Below are 15,315 nucleotides of genomic sequence, written 5' to 3' on the forward strand. Positions count from 1 at the left end.
TATGTAAATAATTAAGTTCCTGCTCATCATAGCAAGGTTTATCGGAAAGTGTAAGTTTTGGGGCCAAAAATGTCAGTCATCAGGACGGCTGGATACTAGTAAATCGGTCTCTAGATACTACATCTAAAGCCAAGTTCATATCGGATGATGTCATAGAAGCTTGTGGGAGTGTCGAAAAGTTCATGAAGAGTTGAGTGCACCACACTTAAAGGGGCATTCCAAACGACTTTCGTAATGTCACATAATGGAGTACATAAATCAACAGCTCCATGTATAGATTTGTGGAATTTATTGTGGTCCTTGAGCAGAGAAATCAATACTCTGACAAACCAAAAACAAATTGCACTGAACAATGATGATGACATAGGAGCCTCACATATTTCAGAAATGTAGTAATGTGATATTACAGTACCAGTGCTTAACAAGTTCACTTATGTAGACTTGATGCATGCTTTCTTCTTTTGTTCTGCTTCTTTGAGCCTATACTCATGCATCCTTATAGTGAGGTTGCCATGTCATCATCCTTGTTCATTGTGATTTGTTATAAATTTTGCAAATGTTCTTTTTCCTCATCCCAATCCTATAAATTCTGAAACTCTGTACCCAGTATAACCAATTTATAGTTGTTCACATGTAAAAGTCTGAAAATAATCTGGAGGTCTCTTTAACTCCTGTCTCTCACTACTATGCCCAAAGCAGGAGCACAGCACCGGAGCACCGGAGCCCGGCGAGATTGAGATGGAGCCAGAGCAAGAAGAGACGGAGGAGAGAGGGGAGTACTACCAAGGCGACGAGGTGCAAGAGGAGTACGAGAGGGAGGAGTCCTCCAAGCGATCTAGGAGGGACAGGAGTAGGTGAGTGTGGAATGAGAGGCAGAAACTGCCTCTAGCAGAAATTTGTTTGGAGTGCAAACTGTTTCTGTACCAAAAGCAACTTCATGTACGTGTCGGCTGTATTTAAGTGGGCCAAAATCAACAGAACAGGTAGACTTTTATTAGTGTAATCAGACAACCAAGGGTGTCGTTAATTTCATCAAGGAATATAGCAACACATCAAAACATTGCTCCAGAGGGTACAAGTAAACTTGAACATGGTGTGACAATGATCCTGAAAGTTCCATAAAGTTGTTGATCAATGTCTAGATTAAGATAAATTGGTGTAGCTGCTTACCAGTTAGATTATGAGGACTATTTGAATATTAGGACTATTCAGAAGATCAATACACATCAACTAATATTGAACTGTGATTCTTGTAATTATATTTCATTGTCATACAACTCATGACCTTTCTTAGGTTTTTCCCTTCATTTGCCAAGTCCACTTCAAAGAAACTTCCGCATGATTTACAGATTTGCGTATGAGTACATACTTTCGGAATATATTTTGATTGGAATTAGGACTAGGAATGCTTTCAAAATCTTAACTTATCACATTGAGCAAGGATCATGACAAAGCAACTTCACCTAAGAGTGTTTGTTTCCATTGTTTCCTTTGAGTGCTGCAAAATGTTATGCGCGCACTGTCGAAAATCCCTTGCACAGAATTGGTTACTAACCAGAAGAGATGATTTCATAGAGATTAGTTTTTGCAGAGAACATATTCGGTATGCCTAGATTCCTGTATCCATAGTACTATAGGCATGCCATAATATGTAAAGTTGTAGATAAGTGGTTTTCCCTGTCCATGTCTGACATGTTCAAAGTACTCAGTATTGTGGTATATAAGGGATCACTGTTTGGCATGTAGGATGTAACACCAACAGGGAGAAAAAAAAGGCAGTTGGATAAAGTGATAGAAACAACCCAAGCAGTTATTGAGTCAGTGTGAATCAGAGATTTTTCTCCTCACCACCACTAGAGGGCGAACTATACAATGGCATCTGAGAGTTCATGTGGGCTGCCATTACCCACTTAGTAATGGCGGACTTCACACACTCGTAACATTTTTACAGGGCATATTTGAACTTTTGAAGTTTTACGTGAGTATGCACTTCTTAGTTTGGTTGCTCCTGGTTGCTCGTATGCTAGCGTGTTAGCATGAGGGTTGAGCCTACTGTCTCACATCTCCCCGTTTTTCCTGTGCACTCACAAAACAATTGTACAGGGCCTATGCATATTTAGCACTGTAGCACTTACTCATTATAAGCTCTTTGGTGTGAATCAATCAGCCAAAGCAAATGGCAAAAGTATTATGTCATGTTATTTTTGGCTGTCAATGTAGGTCACGTACACCAAAGAAGAGGCGCTCTCGCAGCAGGTCACGCTCGAGGTCCAGGTCCACATCCAGGTCTAGGTCCAAGTCCAGGTCCAAGAGGAAGAGGAGGTCCCGCTCCCGCAGCCGCTCCCGAAAGCGAAGGTCCCGGTCCAGGGACAGGAAAGACAGGGACCGGGACAGGGATCGGGACAGGGACAGGGACCGTGATAGGGACAGTGAGAGGCACCGCGACAAGGAGAGGGATCGGGAGGAGAGGAGGAAAGAGAAGGAGGAAGAGGAACGGCAGAGGGAGAGACAGAAGGAGCGAGAGAAGAAAGGGCTTCCGTCTATTAAGGACAAACATCTTAGTGGTATGCATGGCAATGAATTATGAACTCCTAATGTTTGACTGAAATTTAAGTTGAATAGTGATGTGCATTTCAATCCCCATTTAATCAGAAGCCTTGTTACCACAAAGTCAGGGTAGCATCTTGGTAACTTTTTTACCCTACTTTTAAAAATGGTCCACGCAAAATGTTGTTTGGATGTTGCCACAGTAACTTTTGCCAAATTCGTTCACCAATATTACCCTGATATTACCTTGAAATTACCTAGGTTTTGCAGGGGTGGATCCAAGAATTCTGTTAAGAGAGGGCGCCTTTAGAAAATTAAAGGGAGTCCACGCCCCCCTCCATTTTTTTTCCTTTTTTTTATTTCTTTTGTTTTAACAAAAAATTAAGTGGGGGCACACGCCCGGTGCGCCCTTTCCTGGATCCGCCACTATATTGTCAGGGTAGAATACAAGTGCTGCAACATTCCATCGATACACTCAACAAGCATGTGCAATATTGCAGACAGAGAATGATTCACACACCGTGCACCGATCACATGCATTGATTATAACTACAGGTATCTATGTAGTTGAGATCAATGAATATAAATACGTTTTGTTTATATAACACACTTCGATGACTGGTGGGTGGGATGGTCCCATCAGTGTGTGTAGATACCTACCTGGAGAAAGTTTTGGTGTGTGTCTGTTGAAATGGTACCCCTCACTCTCTCCTGTGGTTTTATCGCCCGATGTAAAAAAAAAAACAGATAATTTTTTCTTTTCTGGTCATTGTCCCAATGTTATCAGGGTAAGTTATGAATGGTTATGCAATAAAAATTGAGCAAAGTTAGGAATAACGCTAGATCCACAACCTCATACCTCTTTTTGAAAGACATTGTGCAGTCCATATGACAGTAACACCCGTACATGCATGGCCATACCTAACATCTTTTGTACTGTTTGGTATATGCTCTTCAGTATGTAGTACCACACTGTGGCTAGGGCGTCTCGCCAAGACCGTGGCGGAGTCTGACATCAGGGCGCTGATCAAGGAATATGGGGAAATCATCTCTATTGAGGTAAGATCCCTGCAAAGGTGCTTGATAATATGAAAACATGATTTAGGATATGTGTGAAATTACAAAAAAAAAATTAAATTGTGAAATTTTATTCAGAACTGCCAGGTCTCCTTGACTCTGCAGGAGGCTCCTTGATAACTGATTTTTTTTTTCTTCATGTCCCAATGATAGAATACAAAAGCCTCCCCGATTTTTGTCGAGGGGAGACCAAGGGATCGCCTGCGGCGTCTGTCCATCCGTCCGTCGTCCGTCCGTCCGTCCGTCGTCCGTCCGTCCGTCCGTCGTCTGTCCGTAACGCTACAAAAACTTCAATAACTCTTTACTCTGGGCTTCAATTGCAATCAAACTTCGAGGGAAGAGGGGTCACACAATGTTTCACATTTTACATTGCTTTTCTAATATGGGTCACAACTATTGATCCATAGGTCCGTTTGTGACCAAACTTGGATGGTAGATGTCCTTTGGGGAGTGGATGATCACCACAAGGTCAAAGATCACAGGCAGGGGTCAACAAACTTTTAGAGCCCAATGTTTTTATGGCGCGTTTCTATTATGGGTCATAACTTCTGATCTATAACTCTGTTTGTGACCAAACTTGGATGGTAGATGTCCCTTGGGGAGTTGATGATTACCACAAGGTCAAAGCATACTTGTCAACTAATAAGATTAAACAGATTCAGTAAGATTTTTTACATTAAAAATTGCAAAATAAGATTTTCCGTCAGAGAAATAAGATTTAGGAAAAATACTGAGATATACCTTCCATGTGTATTTTCTGAAGATTTTACTGAAAGTAAGATTTTTAACTTCAGTTTGCATATAAAATAAGATTTTTGCAATTCACAAGTAAGATATTTCATCTTGAAATGTTGGCAGATATGTCAAAGGTCACAGGCAGGGGTCAACGAACTTTCAGAGCCCAATGTTAAGTTTTTATGGCGTGTTTCTATTATGGGTCATAACTTTTGATCCATAACTCCAATTGTGACTAAACTTGGATGGTAGATGTCCCTTGGAGAGTGGATGGTCACCACAAGGTCAATGGTCACAAGCATGGGTCAACAAACTTTTAGAGCCCAATGTTAAGTTTTTATGGCACATTTCTATTATGGGTCATAACTTTTGATCCATAGGTCTGTTTGTGACCAAACTTGGATGGTAGATGTCCCTTGGGGAGTGGATGGTCACCACAGGGTCAAAGGTCACAGGCAGGGGTCAACTAACTTAAGGGCCCAATGTTAAGTTTTTACAGCACATTCCTTTTTTGCCATACATTTTTACCCTTTTATATCTCTTTTTATCTGTTATATCCCTTTTTTTTTCTGTTATATCCCATTTGCGTACAATTTCTTGTATGCGAATGGGCGAGACACATTGCGACACTTGTGGATATAATTATTTTGGCCCATTTAGATATGTGTAATACTCATATCTGATTGCTCTTTGGAATCTTTTTGGGTTTTTTTTTTTCTGGTGAGATTGTATGAAATCCTCCTGATTGCAAATAGTACAGACGCTCGGAAGGAAGCCTTATAAGAAACTTACGCGACAATTTTTTTTTATCCTTAGGAAGTGAAACCATTGCTTTTACAGTTCTGTTTGAGATAACATGTAACACACTGTCTGAGATTCACTCCAGTGCAAAAGATCAATGGATATTGCTGTGGCATGATTTGTCAATTATCAATAATCGATTTTCAGAAATTATGTAACCGTCGTATTTGGGTATAAGCTCTGAGATTATGGACTTCTGGTGAACCCCTTTGGCTAATCTATCTACATTTTCATTGTTACCTAACTGAAATTGTGTTATTACAGCGTTATTTCACACATTTTGTATGCATATGTGTACATTTTTCTCGGCAATAATCAACAGTTCTGCAGGCATGTAAGAACTTTGTTGTGGCTGTAAAGTGAAGTCCAGGTAGTAGTCTAGTTGCCACTCCCATTTGCAATTCCGCCATTTTCCAGTATATTCAGTTAGTAAGAAAACTACTGCAGTTACTGTATATTGTTGGGAGTTGGAAATATTTGGTGAAAGCTGTGCTCAAACATGTAGAGAATTTTTAAGTTAATGTTCATTATGCAAAATAGTGTGAGAAAACTTCTTGATTGCATCAAACAAGATGATGTGACTTCAGTCCAAATGAATTGAATGCTTGGATATCACGCTGACTGTCTTGATTGATGTATTCTGCAGATCATCGCCACGAGGGGTTGTGCGTATGTGTGCATGGCGAAGAGACAAGAAGCGCACAAGACTCTGAAGAAGATAAAGGATGTACGACTGCATGGAAACAACCTGAAGGTAAGGACACTCCTGAAAGTGTGTGCTTACTGTGCAGTGGCTGCAGTTAATCACTTTAATACAAATTGAGACCATGTCAAAATACAAAACTGCAGTTTTCCACATGTCGGGACGAATAAGGAATAGATTAGTGAACTACATGTATGTCATCTTCTCCAAAGCATTTTATGAAAACTTCTTAATGGACAGGGGTGGATTGACATAATATTATGCATTATTTTTATATCCATGTTACTCTTGTCGTGTTGTTTAGAAATGGAGTGGTTGTGATATTGTGTGTGTGTTTGTTGTGTCACAGATGTATACATGGCATTTTAGATATTGACATTATTTACCAAGATATGGATGTTTCCAGAGTGTGTAAATGTCACTGCCCTCTTTGATGATAAAACTTTTTGACAATCTTAGCCACAGTCAGCGTGATTTTCGGTGCTCTAGGTTCCTTTGATCATTACAAATATCCATATCAGTCAAATACCTTTGGTTAAGCACTTGCAGCTGTTGACTTGTGAGTACAGGTCCTGATTTCATGGTTATATTTCTATGGTATGAATTAAGTGATTTTGATAGTTTTCTGGGTACAATTTGAACGGCGGGCCATTGTCATGTCAGTAGGATGTGACTAAAAGTCCTTGTAGTGTCACAAGGCAAGCTTCAGTAGGACAAAAGAACAATCATTGATCATTTGTTTAAATAAAATTTTCATTTGTCCACTCATTGACTGACCTCCTTTGATACTTGACACTCCACCAGGTCGCCTGGGCCCTGGGGAAAGGCATGAAGGATGCCAACTACAAAGAATACTGGGATGTGGAGAAGGGCGTCAGCTACATACCCTGGGAGGAACTGCCGTCCAGTGGGAACTATGAGGTCATCGCACAGGGGGGCATGGTTGATGAGGAGACACTTCCCCCTGAAGTCCGAGAAGGTGAGCTTTATAGCTGGGAAAGTTCGTCTGAAGTGACGTTACAGAAGGACAGTAATCCATGGAGTAAAAAGTTATACAGTGAAACCCCGTTATAACGAGTTCGGTTATAACGAGGAACCGCTTATAACAAGGTGATCGCGTTGGTCCCGTTTTCCTTTGACAGAAACCTCTGACAGAACAAATTGGTTATAACGAGATTCCGGTTATAACGACAATTTCGGTGCATCATGATAGAGAAAAATATAAGCAATTTGATTGTATATAACGAGGTTCCATTTCTTGACTAAATTGTTGCGCGCGACAAACGAAACATTGAAAATCGAATTCACGCTATCCACGTCTTTTTCCCGTTTTGCAGAGAACCGCTCCTTCCATGTTTTCTTCTAAACCACGCGATAAGACATAGCAATGCCTTCCGATATTCCTACTGAATCATTAAACAATCATTCGATTTTCTTTTTCGCGAGATGCGCATGCGTGATATTAGGTCAGACCACAGCGCAACAAGGAAAAAAAAAGGATAACGCATTCAAAAACTTTTCATGCAACGACACTTGTGGTCAAAAATGGACAATTGAAATGCGTGTGCAACTCATCATTGTATCCTCTCCATTTTTAGTTCCGCCTTCCAGTTCTTTTGCTGGTTAGCAAATAAGAGTTCGAATGATTAAAGCCGAAATAATTAATAAAATCATCGCAATCCCGCCTGGTGACGGTAGCGTAAAAATAGTTGAATAACGCATGTCAACATGCTTAATGGGTGTTCAGAAAAAGAAACAAACACATTTACTAGTTTGAATAGATCTGGATTTGTTCATTATCATTTAACAAATGATAATTTAGATATGAATGTGTATGATTGATAAAAACTTTATTATTAACTATAAACTAAAATTATTACGATAAAAATTTAACTCATTTCAGCCCCTACTTTTTCGTCTAATTCACATATAATTTCCCTTTATTCTCTCAATAATAATGATCCATAATTGTGTAATAACAACGCAAAAGGATGTTCTTAACTTTCATTGATTGGTATATGATGTCGTGCTTATGTTTTTCTTTGTTTTTGATGCGTACGGATATAACGAGGTACCGGTTATAACAAGGTAATATCACCGGTCCCACGGACCTCGTTATAACAGGGTTTCACTGTACTCTCCCCTTTGAATGTTGATAAAGATATATAGCTATATATGTATATATATATATATAGGTATATAGATATATTGGCCTGAATTGTGGTCAATATTATGTTGGTCTCTTGTTTAAGCCTGCATTTCATAAGAAAACATTTGAAAGTATATGACACTACCAAGAAAGCAATGATAGTGTTGCGCATTTAGGTCACTGAATCTATCAGTCGGTCAACCAGTGCTTATGTCACCTGTGCACATCAAGCTGATCTTGGAAGTTTTGTATTGCATTGCAAATTAAAGATAGCATCCTTTGGGTTAAAAGAATGTTTGAAGTTCTTTTGTTCATCTTCCTGTAAGAAAGGCATCAGCTTTGCCACATACAGCAAATGTGCAGTGTTGTCTGCTAACAGATTGGAAGATATTTGTATCAAAGTATACCTTTTCGGATGTATTTCTATCCCTCCAAATGGCTCAATATTCCTCTTTAAATCTCACATTTCATATATCTTCCTATATCCTTTTAGCCAAAGCTGCCCGAGATGCTGCAATCAAAGCGGCCGAAGCAGCGGCTGCCTCGACTGCATCTGCTGCTGCAGCAGCTCTCACTGCCCGTCAGGCTCCCCAGGAAGCCAAAACTGCTCCAGTTGCTCCTGCACCGCCACTTCCAGCACCCCCACTTCCATCAACAGGCGCAGAGATTCCAGCACAGCCTCCAGCTGCTGCTGCTGCTGCTGCTGCTGCAGCCATACCAGCAGTCACTCAGCCAGCACCTGTTGCTCCCGTTCCGGTCCCAATGCCACCTGTTGCTACTCAGCCCCAAGCTGCTGCTGCTACAGTGACAGGAGCAGCACCTGTTGCCACTCCACACATGGTTCGTATGCCTGTCATGCCTGGCGGAGTCTTTCCTCCCTTCGTCGGGTTCGGCCAGATGGCTCCTCCTGGCTACAGGTTCCCCCCAGGATTTGTGCCTGGGCATCCCCCGCCAATTGGTGTCCCTCCCCCTGGTGGAATGATTCCTCCTGGTATACCACAAGCAATGCAGCCACCTGTTCCAGCGTCCAGCCAAGCTAGCACTGCAGAGAGTACAACCCAAGAGGGAGAGAAGGCACAACCAGGAGTTGCAGAACCAAAACCAGCAGGAAGTGAAGAACCCAAGGTTCCCAATCAGCTTCCTGGATTGCCAGTCACTGTCGTCACACAGCCTTCTCTAGTCATGCCTGGTGGAATAAGGCCACAGTTCAGCATACCTGGATTAGGAGTCACCCAAGGGCTAATCCTTAATCCAGGAATGATTCCAGGACAGCGGATGCCTCCTCCAAGATCCATGTTTCAGCCTATTCCACCTGCCGTTTCAGTAGCAGCTACTGCAGCAACGTCCATGGCAGCCGTCCGCCCAATACAGTCATTGCTCAATAATCCGGGCTTGTTAGGGCTTACTCCACAGGCTATTACAGAGGCAATTAATAAAACAGTATTACAGCAACGAGAAGCAGCAGAAAACAAAGGTAATCCTGCACTTCATGGACTCTTCAGGCCCCCTAGACCTCCTGGTATTCAAATAAGAGCCGGTCAGTTACCTGGGATTGGAGGACCTCTTGGAACAATTGCAGGACTACATGGAGGTGGAGCAGGACCAAGACCAGTCGGAGTAGCAGCACTACCAAATACAAGCTCTACTGGTAATCAGCCTGACACTAGTGATGGGTCATCAATGGGGCAGTCAGAGAGACAAGAGAAACCAAATCTACTGGAATCTGTGATGAGAAGGAGTATATTGAAGAGTAGAATGGGAGAAAGGCCATCTATGGGATTACCTGAGTCTCCTTCAGTTGGAGAGAGCACAGCTGCAGAGGAGAAAGCTGCAGAACAGAGAAGTGGAGAGAAAATACCTCCTTTATATGGCGAAAAATCAGGCCAAAGGCAAGACATAGGGCAGCAGGGCTTTAATCCTCAGGGTCCTGGTATGCCAGGAAGGCCTGTGCGTCCGGAACTTCCTGGTATTCAAGGAAGGCCTGTTCGTCCGGAGATTGGTGATATAAACAGATTTGCAGGACAAGCTTTGCGAATGGTACGGCCAGTCATTGGCCAGCAAATGATGCCTCGAGGATTACATCCCGGCATGATCCGCGTTGCTCCCCCAATGCAGAACATCAGACTAGCAGGTCCTCCTGGATCTGTCCAGTATCCAAATAGTGGAATGCGCATGCCGCCTCCCGGAATGGGAGCTCCACGTGGGCCAATGCCTCAAGGAATGGTGCCTCCCCATGGTATGCCGCCACCACCCAGTCAGGGACTCCCACCTCCAAATAGAGGTATGCTACCAATAGGGCAGGCTGTGCCTCCTGACAGCAATGATCCAAACAAGCCTAGACCTGGACCGAATATATCCCCTCTGATGCCTGACAAACCAGATGGGGGTGAGAGGCAAGATGAGGATCTTAGACGACCAAGTGGAAGCCGCTGGAGCAATGCCCCTCAGGAAGAAGGAAACAAGTTTCCAAGTCGCTGGCAAGGAGGGAATCCTGATTGGAGAGAGAGAAACAGAGGTGGCAATGACGGACCACGAGACAGACCTCAAGGACCCAGCTACTCAAGAGACATTGACATGAGAATGGCAGAAGGCCCTCGAGACCGCGACTTCAGAAGATCAGACGACAGGGAGCGACAGGGACGCAGCTGGAGGCGAGACCGCGATGACAGATCCTTTAACCGTGACAGAGATGACCGTTTTGGCAATCAGGATAGGGGTTTTGACCGATCACGCGATCAAGACAGGGATATAGACAGGGAGCGTGACAGAGAGCGTGACAGAGATCGTGGCTGGCAAGACAGAGATCGCGGCAGGGATCGTGACCGTGACAGGGGTAGAGACAGAAATAGGGACAGGGAATGGCGCGAGAGAGATAGAGATAGGGACTATCGTCAAGATAGAGATAGAGACAGGAATGGAAGCCGGGATATTCCTAAAGGGGAGTTCTTGGACTGGAAGGCTCCTACGCCCGAAATGGTGTCAGCCAGCTCAAGCGGGAACCAGAGGACCAATCCTGAAGGTGCTGTGCCAGATGCATCCGCCTCTGCCCCAGGACTCCCACAGGAAGCAATAATCAAGCAGTCCGACACACCACAGGCACCTCAGCCGGTCCAGCCATTTGAAGCTCCTGTCCAGAGTCAACCATCTCAGGCTGCAGACAGTTACGAACCTGACAAACCGACAGAAGATACAGAGCCAGCATACCCAGAGATGTCATCAGCTGCAGTTCCCTCCCTCGTGCCCCAGCCTGAGACTTCTGAGGCTGGTCATCCAGATGAAGGAGCACCACCTGGCAATGTTCCAGGACTTGATGATATACCCAAGGAAGGTCCTGTCACCCATGGTACTACCCCTGAACCAGCCATGCCATCTGTGGCCTTTGTACCGCCTGCCAAGGAGGGCACTTCCAGTCCAAACTCCAACACTCAAGAAGACCCTGGAATGCCACAGGCAGCAGCGGAGCCTATGCCTGCAGAAACCGTCCCAGTTGAGCTGGAACAGAACCAGCCAGAGGCAGGACAGTCCGATGCTCAGGCTAGTGCTGAAGAAAACCCGTAGGGAACTTTGTGTGTGAGAATGTGGAACAAAAGCGCTGTTATCTTCCTGAATTTGTACTTGCAGTCAGTGCCAGTAGCAGTGCTACAAACCCTCAGATTGGTACTGCTGTGTCAGATGTGTGAAGAGATTGTGAGAGCAAATGAACATTTGTTTTTTTTTTCACAGGATTGACTTTCCACAATGTTTTGACTCTGACACTTCTGTGTATATGCCAGTTTGGCAAGTTTTGCATTGATTAACACAAAGTATTAAAAGTGAGCTCCTGTTGAACGTCGGTATTCAAACTTTTCAAATCTGAGAGATCATGTATGCAATGCTCTTGTTGACCTCCAACCATCATTTAAATGATTTGCGTTATTTTACTTACATCTCCCCCTTGTATCAATCATACAAATTTGAATCTCTGAATACTTGCCAAAATTAAGATGTTAATTTTTGTGAGAGCAAAGTGCAAGATTATTGTTGTTTCATGGCAGCAAGAGCTTTGTCAAATAGATAGCTGTAAGTACATTGTAATGTCAAAATTGTTAATTTTCCAATCCCCACCTAAGTATTACTTCAGTCGGTTTTTATGTTGTAGTCGGGTCCTCTGTCATTTATGAAATATTGTGACAGTTTATTCCAGTAATCTTCGCATCATTTTAAATCCCTCTGATCATTCAAGCATCTAATACCATTTTCCTTTTCATGGTGTGTAACACATATTGCATAATCAAATGTGCAGATGTGAACTGTGATCAGGTTCCCTCCAATATTTGGCACGGAAAATTCTTTGCCAAGGGAGAACCATGGTACGATATTCTTACAGTCTTTGTACAAGTGTTGCGCCCAGTGGCTGTTTTGGAATGAGACCACTCTACATTGTGTAATTTTGGTATGTCACGGTTGGAGAAAATGTTCCAAAACTGACATCATCAAGACAGATTATTGCACATTGCTGTGGACAATTGATTAATCGACTGGTGACATGTGAGCTGTCAGCAGGTCAAAATGTCAGGAAAATTGTTATTCTGTCTTGTTCTCGGTGCATTACTCTTCACTCTTGGTAGCAAGATGTGGATTCAAATTGATTGTGGTCAGCATGCAATTACTGTAGTGCTGTGTCAGTGTGAAAATGTCAACATAATATTTAGCAAACAATCAGCACTGAAACAAAAGCTGGGATCTCCCAAGTATGAAGGAATGCACAAGCGACATCATAATGTTCACAAATGTGTCATCATTCACTTGGTAAGCCAGGGAAGAATGCCTAGTAGGAAAGCCATGCAGGTATCTGCAATTCAGCCATTTCAAAAATGGAAGGTGATCGTCTTCTACAGTTTTGCCAAAGTTTGACTCTTGTCCCATCCAGTGAGAAACCTGGAAAAAAAAAAGTCTTGACTGTTCCATTGCAGTTGAAACATAGCTTAATGTTATATGCAGTATCACCAGTAGGACTGTATACATTCACATTCTGTGATTCTTTGTTGATTTTTTTTAAATGTTTGTTTTGTTAACAACATTTGTGAATATTATACTTAAGTAGTGCAACCCTGTTCAGGTTCTCGGTAAAAGGAGATTGCTGATAGTGGTGCAAATGCTTGTCATCTGTCCCATGACAGATGTTACCTATTCACTGAAATACTTGTAAGCTGCAATTTAAATTTCAGGACATGTAGCACATGTGCAACCTGCATTCTTGTTACTGAGCAGTTATATGCATTTCTGTGGTAGTACATTGTACTTTGGTTTGCTTGTGTTGGAGGATCAAGTTGTGAGAAAACCTGAAATTTGCATATATGAAGAAGACTTTGTGGACAAATCTTTCTCTCTTTTTATACCTTGGAAGCTTGAGGCACTTATGGTGCAAATAAAGATAGATATTTAATTTTCTAAAGAAACTGATATGTGTGACCAAGCAAATGGAGTCCTTCTTACATAAGTAATGCTTTTTATATGCAGTTTGCCTGCAGAAAAAGGGGCATTTTTACCCATATGTTACATATTTGCATTGAGAGACATCGGATATGAGGATCTTGAGCCTTTACTTTTTGTTCTCCAAGCGGATATGGATAGAATTGTTATTGTTCAGAAAAGGAAGTTCAGAGTTTCTACATGTTCCTTGAGCTTGCACCCCTAACCTGGGTAAGTGAATATGATATTGAGATAAAGATGTGTTGCAACTTACATTCCTGTATGGCAGAGCATGCTTTGGGGATGAATATGCATGTAGCTAGATGCCTGTACATTGCATTAGCAGGGGAAAAAATTTAAAAAGGCAAAAATAATGATTCTTAGTTGTAAATGTACTTTGTGTTTATACACGCTATAGTGTTAAGGAGTTCTTATAGAAAAGCAGAACATGAATTGGCACCCAAGCTTTTGATATATTTGACATATGAGTTATACATGTTTATTGTATCTTACAGCAATAGCAGCATAGTTCTAAGAACTGACAGAAAGTGATATGTACAAAAATGCACTCATTTAATTTTTGCTGGCATTGGATTGGTCTTAACCAAGACCCAACGATGGAACTGGTCTTAACAAAGACCCAGCGTTGGAGCTGGTCTTAACTAAGACCCAACGATGGAAGCAACACCGACGAATTGAAACATTAAATTTTCTGGCTTCACACTGAAGCCCATCGATGGATCTGGTCTCAACCGGGACCCTTCGATGGAACAGGTCTTAACCAAGGCCCAGCGTTGGATCAGGTCTCATGAGAGACCCTCCGATTGAGTTGGCTTCAAACAGAGGCCCGGCGGTGGAACAGGTTTCAACTGAAACCCTCCGTTGGATCAGGTCTTAACAAAGGCCCATCGATGGAGTAAAGGCTTCAAACTGAAGCCCAGCGATGTATGTATGTGGTCCTAACTAGGACCCAGCGCTGGATCTGTTGACAAACCGAACATTCTACTGGTTCTTCAGGTAATATCAGGTCATATCAGACCTGTGACTGGACCTTGCTTGTCAGTCATATTTTGTGCTGTGTTTATTTTAGATTTCATGATATGTACATATTACTTGTTCAAGAAAAACCTCCTTTTATCAAAACAGGGATGTAACAAGGGTTGGGGAATAAGGAATACTGGTACTTAACCGGTACTAAGCTGTAAAATCAGTTGACTAATATTTGGTTGCTGTGAAGATCTGCCTATCGACTGTTCCTTGAGATACTTGGAAAGTCTCATTTTCAGGCTTCGAGCCATGTTCATGGCATGATGCATATATATTGGCATGCAGTGTAGATATGTTAAGAGTTGTGGATTTTTGGCTTCTGCATGAATTGACAATCTGTCAGAGCATATAGACTGCCTATGGTGTAGATTTTTTTTTTCTCCCTATTTTGATAAAAGAGGTTGAATTCTAAATTGATTGTGTGATTCATCTTTATTTCATGTGGGTGCGATGCAGATATTTCAAAAGAAATTGGCTCAAATCATGCTCCATTGCAGTGGAAACATCTATCAATTTCTGCCAAAGGAGGCATGACATGTATCAACACTTGAGTTTCCTATAGTTTTGCTTGTAAAAGGGAGTAGCATGAATTTGATGATTGATCAATCAAAGTACTTATTCATATTAAACAGTCTATATTTTATGTTTCATTTGTGCAGAAGACAGAACATGATGCAACTGTTGCTTTATTGCCATTTAATCTTTGCTTACTTGAAATGGCATTAGATGTAGTGAGTACATGAACACCAGTATTGTCACTATCAATACATAAACAATGTCTGGTTGCACCTGTTCTGAAATTAAG

At 42.1% G+C, this 15,315-nt stretch overlaps 1 protein-coding gene across 2 annotated transcripts in view; it reads left to right on the forward strand.

The window, feature by feature from the left end:
• The window catches only part of LOC139725642 (uncharacterized), a 30,581-nt gene that overhangs the window by 14,904 nt on the left and 362 nt on the right, over nt 1-15,315 (forward strand). Inside the window, exons 9-14 of one of the 2 annotated variants that reach the window (XM_071636733.1) lie at nt 697-854; nt 2,221-2,564; nt 3,506-3,606; nt 5,807-5,914; nt 6,668-6,842; nt 8,506-15,315. The exon at nt 8,506-15,315 is cut by the window's right edge and continues 362 nt beyond it. In XM_071636733.1, the coding sequence (XP_071492834.1) occupies nt 697-854; nt 2,221-2,564; nt 3,506-3,606; nt 5,807-5,914; nt 6,668-6,842; nt 8,506-11,570 (3,951 nt within the window). In that variant the 3' untranslated portion in view covers nt 11,571-15,315. The remainder of the gene's footprint in view (nt 1-696; nt 855-2,220; nt 2,565-3,505; nt 3,607-5,806; nt 5,915-6,667; nt 6,843-8,505) is intronic. The other variant, XM_071636734.1, reaches the window with a different exon arrangement.

The sequence above is a fragment of the Diadema antillarum genome, unplaced genomic scaffold (genome assembly GCF_040938485.1).
Source record: "Diadema antillarum isolate AM-2024a unplaced genomic scaffold, OU_Dant_1.0 seq00000053_RagTag, whole genome shotgun sequence".
Classification (NCBI taxonomy): Eukaryota; Metazoa; Echinodermata; class Echinoidea; order Diadematoida; family Diadematidae; genus Diadema; species Diadema antillarum.